Source organism: Oncorhynchus mykiss, chromosome 15 (assembly GCF_013265735.2).
Source record: "Oncorhynchus mykiss isolate Arlee chromosome 15, USDA_OmykA_1.1, whole genome shotgun sequence".
NCBI classification, from domain to species: domain Eukaryota; kingdom Metazoa; phylum Chordata; class Actinopteri; order Salmoniformes; family Salmonidae; genus Oncorhynchus; species Oncorhynchus mykiss.
The window spans coordinates 16,228,799-16,242,184 of record NC_048579.1 but is presented as its reverse complement, the minus strand read 5'-3'; the positions used below and the strand labels follow the sequence as shown (position 1 = coordinate 16,242,184).

General features: G+C 43.7%; 1 protein-coding gene across 3 annotated transcripts in view; it reads right to left on the bottom strand.

Annotated features, from left to right (window-relative positions):
• LOC110489703 (ras-responsive element-binding protein 1) overlaps positions 1–12,359 on the bottom strand; it is an 81,961-nt gene extending 69,602 nt beyond the window's left edge. Inside the window, exon 1 of one of the 3 annotated variants that reach the window (XM_036943879.1) lies at positions 11,913–12,359. In XM_036943879.1, coding sequence (XP_036799774.1) covers positions 11,913–11,952 — 40 coding nt within the window. In that variant the 5' untranslated portion in view covers positions 11,953–12,359. The remainder of the gene's footprint in view (positions 1–11,912) is intronic. The other 2 variants (XM_036943881.1, XM_036943880.1) reach the window with 2 other exon arrangements.
• Positions 12,360–13,386: the final 1,027 nt, after the last annotated feature.

Here is a 13,386-nt window from a genome sequence, read left to right as displayed (position 1 = left end):
CATTTTTCTTTAGGTGTTTTTCAGAGTCAGTAGAAAGGCCTCTTTAGTGTCCTAAGTTTTCATAACTGTGACCTTAATGGTCTACCGTCTGTAAGCTGTTAGTGTCTTCACGACTGTTCCACAGGTGCATGTTCATTAATTGTTTATTGTTCATTGAACAAGCAAGGGAAACAGTCTTTAAACCCTTTACAATGAAAATCTGAAGTTATTTGGATTTTTACTAATTATCTTTGAATGACAGGGTCCTGAAAAGGGGACGTTTCTTTTTTTGCTGAGTTTAGAATATGATGTCAAGAATATTCACAAAAACGTTGCACTGACAGAATTAAGTAGTCTTAATCTTGACAAATGACACACTAATGCTAAGTCCCAGCAACAAAATACATCAATGACCGAACAAACCAAATGGCGGTACAGACACAATTCCTTAGAGCCTTTAATTGTCAACATGCGAGTCTCTCTTTACTCAGACAATCTCCATTAGGATCATTAGAGGGATCAATGAGCATAACACTCCCGTCTCCGGGGCCATAACACTCCCGTCGCCGGGGCCATAACACTCCCGTCGCCGGGGCCATAACACTGCCGGGGCCATAACACTCCCGTCGCCGGGGCCATAACACTCCCGTCGCCGGGGCCATAACACTCCCGTCGCCGGGGACATAACACTCCCGTCTCCGGGGCCATAACACTCCCGTCTCCGGGGCCATAACACTCCCGTCTCCGGGGCCATAACACTCCCGTCGCCGGGGCCATAACACTCCCGTCGCCGGGGCCATAACACTCCCGTCGCCGGGGCCATAACACTCCCGTCGCCGGGGACATAACACTCCCGTCTCCGGGGCCATAACACTCCCGTCTCCGGGGCCATAACACTCCCGTCTCCGGGGCCTTGCCACACTGTTACAGTCTTCAACACTGAGGGGGCTGACTGAGTCATTGCATCACAAGCTTGGTGACCTTGCTCTGAAAAGATAAGAAAGTGCAGACATATCTGGACATAACGGACCTGAAATGGCATCATCTTCCAGAGACGGTGTTGATTGAGACCGCCTTGATGACTCAGAGGACTGAGGATGTGTGATGGTATTTGGCGACAAATAACAAGCAAAGCGTTTGTCAGTAGACAGGGAAGGATGATGATGGACAAAGACAAAACTGGCCAATTACTGTTCAATACCTAGTGAAGGAGCAAGAGCTAGGAAGGAGTGCACTCATCTCAGTGGAAAGTAAGAAACGGCAAGAGTGGTCCTGTGTGTGTGTACACCTTCCGTGAGATGGGTGGCGGTGCGGCCTATTTATAACCAGTGTTGTCTGGGCAGGGTTTAAGCTTTTAAAGGTAGGTCCCTCCATTGTGTGGGAGCGAGCTGCTCCTGTAGTGGGGGGTGGAGGGAGAAGAGGCCAGGTTTCAACCCAGAGAAAGGACCGTGTTTCTGCCTTTGTGTGCCCTGCCTCCAGGGCATGTCAGAAGAGAGCCTATCCTATCAACTCTACTCCCAGTGTGTTGGGGGGGGGGGGGGGGGGGGGGGGGGTGAAAGTGTTAACTTCAGATCAACGGAGTGAACACACCTATCCCACCCCACACACACCTCTCTTATCCATCCCCCCACTAAGCACCCCTCTCCCCCTCTTTGCATTCCTCCTCTCCAGCTCCATCTCTGCTTAGGACGGAGGAGGTATTTTGGAAACAGTGCGCATCTTTATCCATTGTCCAATCATAATCAAAAGCTGTCTCGAAACAAATAGTTTAATCTCATTAGCAAATGTTTGTTTTTGCGACACCATTTTCCTTCTGTGATGTGAGACAGAAGCAGGCAGGGAGGGGGTTGAATTATAACCAGTGTCATCCTCAATCCTTGGCGTGGAATGACATGATACAGAGTTACGTGTGTAGCCGACGTCACAGAGATTACCCCATCTTGTAAAGTCTGTGTGGTTTGTCTGTCTCACGGCTGATGATGAGAGCATGTCTAATAACCAGAGAGGACTTTTAAGAGAAAACTGAAACTCAAAACAGAGTTCCTCCTGTCAGTAAGAATGAAAGTTCTTGTTTTCCTCTAAATTTGTTTCTCTCCTGAAAATGTTTGAAAGAAATGGTGCATTTATGTAGGACTAGGCTAGTTCAAAACTACTTGCTGTAAGCGCTGAATAATTTCAAATCAGGAAGAAAAAAAACAGTAACACCAAGCAGTCATACTCTGCCGCCTCCCCCAGTCTCCTCCTACACTAAAGCCTCTCCCTACCCATAATCCCTGTCCCCTCCCCCACCCAGCTGTGCAAAGGGATGCTCTCAGGTGTGTGATGTGAGAAGGTGTGTGTGTGTGTGTGGGGGGATGTGAGTGGAAGTGTGTGTGTGTGTGTGGGGGGGTGTGAGTGAAAGTGTGTGTGTGTGTGTGGGGGGGTGTGAGTGGAAGTGTGTGTGTGTGTGTGTGTGGGGGGGGTGAGTGAAGGTGTGTGTGTGTGTGTGTGTGTGTGTGTGGGGATGAGTGAAGGTGTGTGTGTGTTTGTGGGGATGAGTGAAGGTGTGTGTGTGTGTGTGTGTTTGTGGGGATGAGTGAAGGTGTGTGTGTGTGTGGGGGGGGGGATGTGAGTGAAGGTGTGTGTGTGTGTGGGGGGGGATGTGAGTGAAGGTGTGTGTGTGGGGGGGGATGGATGTGAGTGAAGGTGTGTGTGGGGGGGATGTGAATAAAGGTGTGTGTTTGGGGGGGGGGGGGGGGGGGGGTGAAGGTGTGCGTGTGGGTGAAGGTGTGAAGGTGTGTGTGTGTGAAGGTGTATGGCGCTAACTTCCTTTCATGGCCGAGGAAGAGCGACAAGCAACAAGTCTGGGGGCATGTGCTCCGTTCTCGATGGAGACAAGGTGTGCCGTCTGTTTGTAGAACAAACAAATGGTACCTTTTCAACTGATGAAGGGAAAGACGGCTAGTGTGTGTGTGTGTGTGTGTGTGTGTGTGTGTGTGTGTGTGTGAGAGAGAGAGAATGGGACAAGGAAGTGGCAGCTCAGTGTTTCTTCCAAGGATGCCCTTTTGAAGAGGCATTACACACAGGGCTAGCCTAGCAGGATTAATAGGGATTACCTAGGTGGAGTTGGGTTTAAAAATTAAAATGCAAAGGAAATGTGAATATTGCCCTGGATTTCAATGTTTTATTTTATTCTTTATTATTTTGTACCAGAAACCAAGGTATACAGAAAAACATAACGAAGTTAGCCTAAACCTCCAAACCTTGAGTTAAAAGTAACACGAATCAGATGCATGTCGAAATGCTCCACCATAGTTATGCACAAGGAAGGAAAATATAAAACTGCAGGAAATAGATTGGGAGTACATTCAGTCAGAAGCCTCAAAGCTATATTAGCACGTCTGCACAATATTAGCAGTCACCTCTGACCTCACTGGCATCTTTTCCCAGCATGCAGCGCTCAGGTGGGCTGTCATTAGGGCAGCTCTTCCTTCAATATTTATTGTCTCTGTGCAGCTGACTGACTGTCTGAGACACACAGACTAACAGAGCCTTCTCTCGATTACAACTAGCAGATACAGCCTATAATCATCCATTCATTTGACTACATTTCTCAAGACATTTATTTACATTCTAAAGACACCACACAATGTTAGGTAGTATAAAAAAAAACTGTTTGCCTGAAACATTATGTCCACAAGTTCAAAATCTTTAATTGCAGTAATCTGGCTGTGTTGATGATAAAGTATGTTATATTTGCATGTTCTCTCATCTCTCTCACACACACACACACAAAACTGGTTGGACGATGAGGTTGCCGTACGCACTTTTTTTCCCCCACTCTCCCTCGGTCTCTCACTCTGTTCCTCCCAATGACGTATATAAACCCTGGATTGCTGATGCTATCTATTGGCCATTGAAGCGTTGAAGCCACTGGTCGGCCATATTGGCACTCCCCAGTAGGAGCAATCCTCCATAGGAATGAAAGGAATTATACAGTATTTAAGTATTTTGTTGTTGTAGTGGGGACAGTAACATTAGCACTCTCTAAAAAATATACATTAAGGAATATATTATTATTATTATTTATGTTTAGCTCACATATCATTTATAAGTATCCATTAAAGTTGTCTGTAATAGAATAAACTTGTCAAAAACTAATTTAGACATTTATAAATACATTTATATAGCTTCCAAAATCTTTATTTTACAATGGAGTAGGAGTACCAAGATGGCTGCGCAGTGGCTTCAATACAGCGCCCCCTGTTAGTCATCCAGGGTTTACACACATCATTGGTTCCTCCTTCCCTCCCCTGCCTAGGTCCAGTGAGCAACAAGTGCTGCCTGTGAGTACCACCCCTCCCCCTCCCCCTAACCTCCAGAAGCTATCGCAAATCCTCAGCCTGCGAGCAACTGCCAGCTGACAAAACTGTTTAGTCAGCAAGAAAGATGGAGGGAGGGAGCGATGTGGGGCTGGAAGAGAGAGAGAGGGAGCGAGAGAAAGGTAAAGACAGAGCGAGGAGGCAGAAAGGGAGAGAGGGAGGGACAGCGAAAGAGCTGGAGACATTCTTACTGCGCACTCTCCATTTAGCCTCCCTTTTTCCTCTCCATCACTCTCTACAGTGTTAACCCTTTCCTCTCCGAGACAGCCGACACAGAGAGATGGCTACTTGGAGGGAGAAAGACAGTCCACTTTGTGGTAAGAGTATTTTTAGGGTTATTTTGCAGGTAAATAGGAGTCAATGGACTAGAACTCAAATAAAGAATTTTAAACAAAACAAAAAAAGACTTTAAACTTTATTTCTCACCTGTGAGACAGAGCTAGCTGCTTGGAAACGGGCTGACTTGGGAGAAGGGGACAACACTGGAGAGCAGACCCATTGTTGTTCCACTTCCTCCATCTCTTCCCCCACCACTTCGAAAAGGAGGCAGTTTAACTTCCTGTCTCCCCCATGCTTCACCCCAGGTCCTGTTGCAGCCTCCATTTTCATTTTTTCTACCCCTTTCCTCCTCCTCCACCCTCCTCCTTGTGGCATTCTTTCACATCAGTGACACAGCCGTCGAGCTAGACTTTGAACCCACAGTAAATACCTGCTTTATTTGCAGCCTGTGCTGGAGGTTGAAGACTAGGTGGTGGCCGGTGGTTGGGAAGGGTGTGTGTATGTTTGTGGTGTATACGTGTGTGTGTGTGTGTGTGTGTGTGTGTGTGTGTGTGTGTGTGTGTGTGTGTGTGTGTGTGTGTGTGTGTGTGTGTGTGTGGTGGGGGTAGTGACAGCTCGGAGCTGGGCAGAGGGATAAAGAACATGTAGGGCTCTGCACTGAGACAGGGCAGACATCACCCCGATGCAGGGCTCCCTCCCTCCCTCCCTCCCTCCCTCCCTCCCTGCAGCTTATCAGTTAGACCCTGGACACACCCTGTGAGATGGATGACTTAGCCAATATTAACAACACACTTTTGTGGATCGACGAGAGAGAGGAGAACTATTGGACAACCAAGGTGCTACCTGGTTGTAACGGCAAGGGTTGCAAGTAAAATAGGTCACCTAGTACACGTAACAACAAATAAAGGCATCCATCCATTCATCATCAACAAAAAATGTAATGTTCACCAATGTAGGATTGATGTATGGATTTTCTAGTAGTGGCTTGTAGTAGTCATGGCAGCAATCAATTCATCCAAATGTTTACCGAATCCAGCGTTGTGATGCAATAGTACCTCGAGAGACGGGCCACAAACATTAGGACCTACTTTGCACATTATCTGTACAGCCAAGTATAGCCTATAAAAAGACAGTGATATTAATCTAGATTTGGGACTTATACCACAAATGTGTAACTGTGCCTACAAATATCACTGAGCCTCACCACTAGGCCTATATTTACACTGGGGCCTAGACCACAGGCAGAGTATAGCAGGGCTAACTAAGGACTCACCCCAGGGACATGTTGTAATGTCTACTGTTAAGGTCCCTCAGTGAGTGTTTGTTAGTTGCAGCTTACATTCACACACCTGTAAAAGAAGTCCATTCCCGCCTCGGTCCCAATGAAAACATCCCTTTAAAGCGGCCTATGTGCACACAATGGAAGCAGCGACACCGTCCTACTTAGCCGCTTTGTCCACTTCTCAAATTTCTGTCATCTCACTTGGCTTTGTTACCGCATCCCCATCAAAACACCCACACGTACCTGGAGCCTCCCTAACATTCCCTAATTCCATCAATAATGTTGGGTATGTAACATGAGGTGCATTGTCATATTTAAACAAGTAGTCAGTAACAACTGCATCAAGGCGTAAAATGTATGAACTTAGCCATTTCCCAAAATCGCAAAGTAAATACGTTGTGAATTACTTCAATTTTCAATGTAGCAGCTACATGTACCCTACATTTGAGAAATTCCGGAGCAAAGAAGGTTTAAGAGGAGGGGCGTTGTGGGGAGGGGCGTTGTGGGGAGGGGCGTTGTGGGGAGGGGCGTTGTGGCACAGTGAGGCCCAACCCCAGATTCCATTTTCCTTCCTCCTCCTGCACCTACAAGTAAGCCTGTGTCCCCTCCATGCCCCACTGGCCGGCCAGGAGATGGAACTTAATCTTATCTAAAAAAGGCGGGTTAAAAATAGCTCTGGGAGCCAAAGGGCCAACCCATTTGTACCCTTGGGGAAACCACGACCCATCTCCACCAGGAAGAGAGAGAAAAAGTGTCTTAATACCACAATTTTTTTATTTTGACTGTGTCTCCCGGGGGGTTCGACCTATACATCTCTCTCCTATTCCAATGATTTAGCCTCAGAGAACAACAGGTTAACAGCTAAATAAGAGAAGAGAAAGAATTGGGGGGGGGGGCCTAATACCAATGCCCTGCATTGTTGAAGGGACTTGACTGTCAGCTTGCCATCAGGGGACATTGTGTTTAAGTAGGTGTCTTTGGGGGTAAGGGTGGGTTATTATTAGGTTAAATGGTGGACTAATGAGAGCATAAGGGACCCGATTGGAGGGGAGGGGGGGGGGGGGGGGGGGGGTGAAGGCTCTTAATTATCTCTCTTAGAGGGAGCTCACAGCATCCTCCTCTGGCCCAAACCTTATTGGGAGGAATGTTGATCAGCGGACTTGTTTTTTTGTCAAAGAATATATAAATGATTGTCCTTTTAGCTTACCCAAACTCCTAATTACTTGTGTTATCGTTTCAGTGATGCTAGAAAATCCATGGTTCACATCTGGATTTTATCGAGTGTTTAGTTGGACTAATCATTCCCTTGAGTGGCCTATTTATTTAAATTATTTAACCAGCCCATATACACTAAGTGTACAAAACATTAAGGATACCTTCCTAATTTTGACTTGCACCCCCCACCTTTACCCTTAGAATAGCCTCAATTCATCAGGGTGTGGACTTCGCAAGGTGTCAAAAACATTCTACAGGGATGCTGGCCCTTGTTGACTCCAACGCTTCCCACAGTTGTGTCAAATTGGCTGGATGTCCTTTGGGTGGTGGACCATTCTTAATACACACAGGAAACTGTTGAGTGTAAAAAACTCAGCAGCGTTGCAGTTCTTGACACAAACCTGTGGGCCTGGCACCAACTACCATAGAGCCTCACAGTGGAGGTGCCATAATACCCATAAAATCTAGTGGTCAAAACAGGGAAATGGTTCCAATCGTTTTTTTCACCATTTTTCCAAAAGGGAATTTTTAGAAACTCTTAAAATAAGGACGGTGTTTTATGTAGGCTTACCCTGGCGTGACATTTTGATAACCATGTAAATCTCTCTCAGACAAAGTGACGTTTATCAATATAGTCGGCTCCACTTACTCTCAGATCCGAAAATACTAATAAGCATCAAAGGAGACATCAAGAAAAACTACAAATCCCTCCATGTCATTTCTAGCTGACACCCTTTCTAAAAGGTATTGTGTCAATTTAAAACATGCACAAGGCAGTTCACAGTATTGTCAATTTAAAAGAAATGTAGCCAATTTGCTCATTACTAAATTTAGCTAACATTAGATAGTTAATCCAGAGATTCTTACCTTTCGCTTCGATGCGGCAGTCTCGTCCAGATCATTATAGAATTTGTAGTTCTTTATGATCACCACATTAGCAGCTAATTAGCATTTCATTGGGGGGGGGTAAATATATTGATAAAAGGCCCCTTGTCCTAGATAGATTTACACAGTTATCAAAACGTCACACCAGGGTAAACCTACACGAAACACAGCCCTTATTTGAAGTGTTTCTAAAATCCCCTATGGGAAAACTGAATGGTGGAAAAACTATTGGAACCATTTCCTTGTTTGACAGCTAGGTTTTATGGGCATTATGACTCATGTGGATCCCAGGAAGAGTAGCTAATGGGGATCCTAATAAATACCATACCACACTGTGGTACTCTATACCCTGTTCAAAGGCACTTAAATCTGTTGTCTTGCCCAAACGCACTGAATGGCACACATACACAATCCATGTCTCAATTTAACCTGTCTCCTTCCCTTCATCATCACCGATTGGATTTAACAAGTGACATCAATAAGGGATCATAGTTTCCACGTGAAATCACCTGGTCAGTCTATCTCATGGAAAGAGCAGGTGTCCTTTATGTTTTGTACACTGTGTATAATGACATTGTTATTATTAGGACCATCTAGGCCGAAGACAAAACAAACATCTCTACATTAAAGCCTATCACGTCAAATTGCAGAGATGGAACTCCACAAGATGGCATGCAGTCAAACTGCTATTTCTAACCAAAAGAGTAAGTAAGATCCAAGTCCAACAAACTTAAACCATAAAGATGCCTTTAGCCTTCTGGCGTGTGTAACTATCTACAACTGGTCAACATCACATGAAATCAAACATTATTGCACTCTATGCATCCCACATCAAGATTTTTTTTTTACTCTTCAAACTGACTTGCCTCCAGACTCCTAGGCCTAACTGAGACCCATAGCTAGTCTATTTTGTCAACAGGCAAGGGTCATGAGTACCAATAATGCAGTGGATTTGGAGACCTTGTGGAGGGTGGAGAGCTGAGGACATACAAAGGGACCCCCTCTTTTAAAGTGCGATTCCACATTGATAATTTATCAACTACATTTGAAGTCGGAAGTTTACATACACCTTAGCCAAATACATTTAAACTCAGTTTAACAATTCCTGACATTTAATCCTAGTAAAAAATGCCATGTCTTAGGTCAGTTAGGATCACCACTTTATTTTAAGAATGTGAAATGTCAGAATATTAGTAGAGAGAATGATCTATTTCAGCTTTTATTTCTTTGACCACATTCTCAGTGGGTGGGAAGTTTACATACAATTAATTTGTGTTTGGTAGCATTGCCTTTAAACTGTTTAACTTGGGTCAAATGTTTTGGGTAGCCTTCCACAATAAGCTGGGTGAATTTTGGCCCATTCCTCCTGACAGAGCTGGTTTAACTTAGTCAGGTTTCTAGGCCTCCTTGCTCGCACACGCTTTTTCAGTTCTGCCCACAAATTTTCTATAGGTTTGAGGTCAGGGTTTTGTGATGGCCATTCCAATAGCTTGACTTTGTTGTCCGTAAGCCATTTTGCCACAACTTGAGGTATGCTTGGGGTCATTGTCCAAATTGTCCATTTGGAAGACCCATTTGCAACCAAGCTTTAACTGACTGATGTCTTGTGATGTTGCTTCAATATATCCACATAATTTTCCTTCCTCATGATTCCATCTATTTTGTGTCTGGCTTTTTATGGCGGTTTTGGAGCAGTGGCTTCTTCCTTGCTGAGCGGCCTTTCAGGTTATGTCAATATTGGACTCGTTTTACTGTGGATATCGATACTTTTGTACCCGTTTCCTCCAGCATCTTCACAAGGTCCTTTGCTGTTGTTCTGGGATTGATTTGCACTTTTTGCACAAAGTACGTTCATCTCTAGGAGACAGAACACGTCTCCTTCCTGAGCGGTATGACGGCTGCCTGGTCCCATAGTGTTTATACTTGCATACTATTGTTTGTACAGATTAACGTGGTACCTTCAGGCATTTGGAAATTGCTCCCAAGGATGAACCAGACTTGTGGAGGTCTACAATTTTTGTTCTGAGGTCTAGGCTGATTTCTTTTGATTTTCCCATGATGTCAATCAAAGAGGCACTGAGTTTGAAGGTAGACCTTGAAATACATCCACAGGTACAACTCCAATTGACTCAAATGTTGTCAATTAGCCAAATTGTTGATAATTTATTCAATCACACCATCTATATAACTTCCTCCAAAAAGAACATGATAGTTTGAGGGATGATTATATTATTTATTTTTAAACCAACTGTCTTCTTGACAGTGCAAAAGCATTCTCCTCTGATCTAGTCTGCCATTTTATTTACATGGCCTTGCATGAGTATGACTGCAGGCCCTAAACCAGGACAGACTCATCTTTCTCTACCACAGAAAAACTACTTTTTTTAAACCAAAGGTGTCTAGCCTATATCAGGCTTTCCTCAATTCACTTCAAGCAATTAAGTCAACTGATGCATCCTGCTTACTACCCCCACACACATCATTATCATCATCGTCCCCTCGTGTTGCCTTGAGGTGTTAGTTTCATCACACATTCAACTTAACTATTCACACTTCAGTATTTCTTCATCTGAAATAAACCCACCATCTTTGATAGTGTCTAGATTTGGATGGCGAGTTTCCCTACAGCAAAATGAGTGCGTTTGATCCCGCTGTCGTCGTAGGCCTACTCGACTACAGTGTAGAATTTCGTAATGGAATGCGAACTGCTCATCCAGATCAGCACTCTCCTCCTTGTCTTCTTCCAAGTGGTCAGAGAGCTCGAGAGAAGAGGAACATCGACCACCGAACGCTCTAAAACCGTGTTGCTTCTATTTTCAACCCCCAACAAAAAAAAGTATGCAATGAAAATATCAACAGGTAATTTTTCTATCACCAGATAACTTATTGCAAGCAGAGAAACACAGTAGAGACAAAGTTACACTTTTACCCAATGCGGTTATATGCGCACAGTAGTCGACGAGAGCAAGGGACGAATGAAAAAAAATGCCTAGCAACCATTATCTAACCAGCCCTCGCTACGTTGCAGTTCCACAAGAGACAAAAACGCATCAGTTCTTCACTTTACTTGAGTAACTTTTGAGCGTCTAAAAGAGTAACAAAAAATAAAAAGAACCATAAATGATCACCAAGAAACACTTTACACATCAACCTCGTAGATGATGCAAAATTAATTAGCATATCACTGAAGGATAATTGTATAAAGTGAAAAGACAAATAATGACGTTCTTAATTCCAGTGATGTAATAATTAGGACAAATATAGACCAGGATAACAAGCGGCGTGATGAGTACGGATAACTTATGTTTACTTCCTGAACAATGAAACAAATAATGATATCGAATCATTGAATAAATCGAATTAACACACAGGCTACTCTTGAAAAACAAATAAGTTTCGAAAACGTCTTGACAAGGTCAAAATGTAACTAGCTATACCGACACATGGCCACTAAACTGTAGCTAGGCTCGATCAAAGTGCACTGAAGATATGGATGCTCGAGCGGAGCAACAGGCGGTTAGTTAGCAAGCTAGCAGACTTTGAACCTCCACCTCGAGCCCCCATAATTAAAACAAACGTTACCGATGATGGAAGTTAGAACTCCAACCATTTCTGTTAATTTTAAGTGGCGATAAGTAACTTAACCTCGTCGGTTACGAATAATCATATAAGGAAGAGAAATTCCATCGCTCAGGCGTTTTAATCATGGATGAGCATCAGGTCCTCAGCGAAACTAGGAAGCGAATGGGAGTCGAGAAAACTATCCTATCCACGTCGCTTTTCGAAGTTTTACAACTTTGTCACAACAACTGTAAACTTCGCCAAGCACGCAATTAACATCACATATCGACTAAACCAGACAAATAAGGCAGAATTGAGAGAATAAGCCGATAAGCTAGCTAGGTACTTACGTTTGACTTTGTTGGGGTTGGGCTGCTTACGCCGAGACATACTGATGATGGTGATGATGGGCTAAGAAAAAAAAAAGAAGCTGCAAAGTTGTTCCGGAGAGGAATCAAAATGGCGTTTCTGAGGATGTGCAAAGTTCGACAACTTTGTTCCCCCCTCTTTCTTCCAAATTCCTAAAAAGGAAGATAGAAGAAAGAGTCCAGAGACGAGAGGAAAACACTTATTTCGCTATCCTCTCTGACCGTCCCCAAAGCGCAGCTCTCTCCTCTCCCCTAACCTGATAAGTAAGACGCATCACGTGTTGCTCCTGCTAGTCTCCAAGGGGACGTGTTACTGAGGCTGCTTCCACAAGACTTAAGCCAGTAAGCATCTCTACAGGAGGGGTCTCAAAAGAGCAAAAAGTTTTATCGAGCGGCGTGGTACCCTCAACATGAAAACTTGTCGAGAGAGGAAGTGCACGCCGAGGAAACTCGAGCCCTTTAAAGTTCTAGAACTTTGTTGTTGATCAACATTTCTTTATGGGGCAACTTTGAACGATGAACATATGCGTTTTATAAAATAAAAGCCGAACAAGAATACACACCTATCATCTTTTAAGTAAGTGTAATGATTAAATCATGTTTAAGTAGGTACAGGATCCAGTGATGGATGCATAAGCAAACTATATTTAACTAGTTTAAATTGTTAAATTTAGTTTCAACTGGTGCTGGCATACTCCCACATTCCTCCAAGCCCTCCTCTCTGGATACAGACCCCTCCCTGTGCCTTTACTCATCAACCACTGGCCGACAAACATTCCCTCCCCTCTATGCAGCTGAGCTGGTAGGAGCCTGCACAGCCCTCACACTGTCTGGGCCCCATTGAGATGTAGTCAGATACATTAGGCTACTAATTATTATAAATCTAGACGAACAACTTTCATTTAGGCCTAATGAGCTGAATAGTGAATGTGAGAGGATAGGCCTAGCCTACAGAGAGTTTGGTCATTGTGGCTTCTGTTGATAATACCTAACCTAAACCTCCATAGCCATTGCCAAGCAAATAGGCCTAGTGATTCTTCAGGAATGATATATAATAAGAATGCTAATTTGGGATGTTTTTAGTGCTAGATTTCAAAAAACAAAATATGATGAATTGGATGTAATTTTGTTTGCATCACCTCATTCTTATGACACTTATGAAGACACTTATTGCAAATTGATCTGACCATTGATCACTAAACATTCTAGGAAAGTTAAACTCTAGGCTCTATCCAGCTGTATGCTCAATCAACCCCAACTGGATGGAAAAGATATGCACCAAATAAAATAAAGAAATTAGATGGTGCTTAGCTTTCCTATTAATATGGGGTTGAGACATGGACTCATCTTGATAGACCACTTCAGGAGGTTTTAAAACATCTGGCAAACATATGATCTTGGGAGTGAGATCTTAGATCTTATTTTTTTATAGCTAATATAAAATCAAAGATACCTA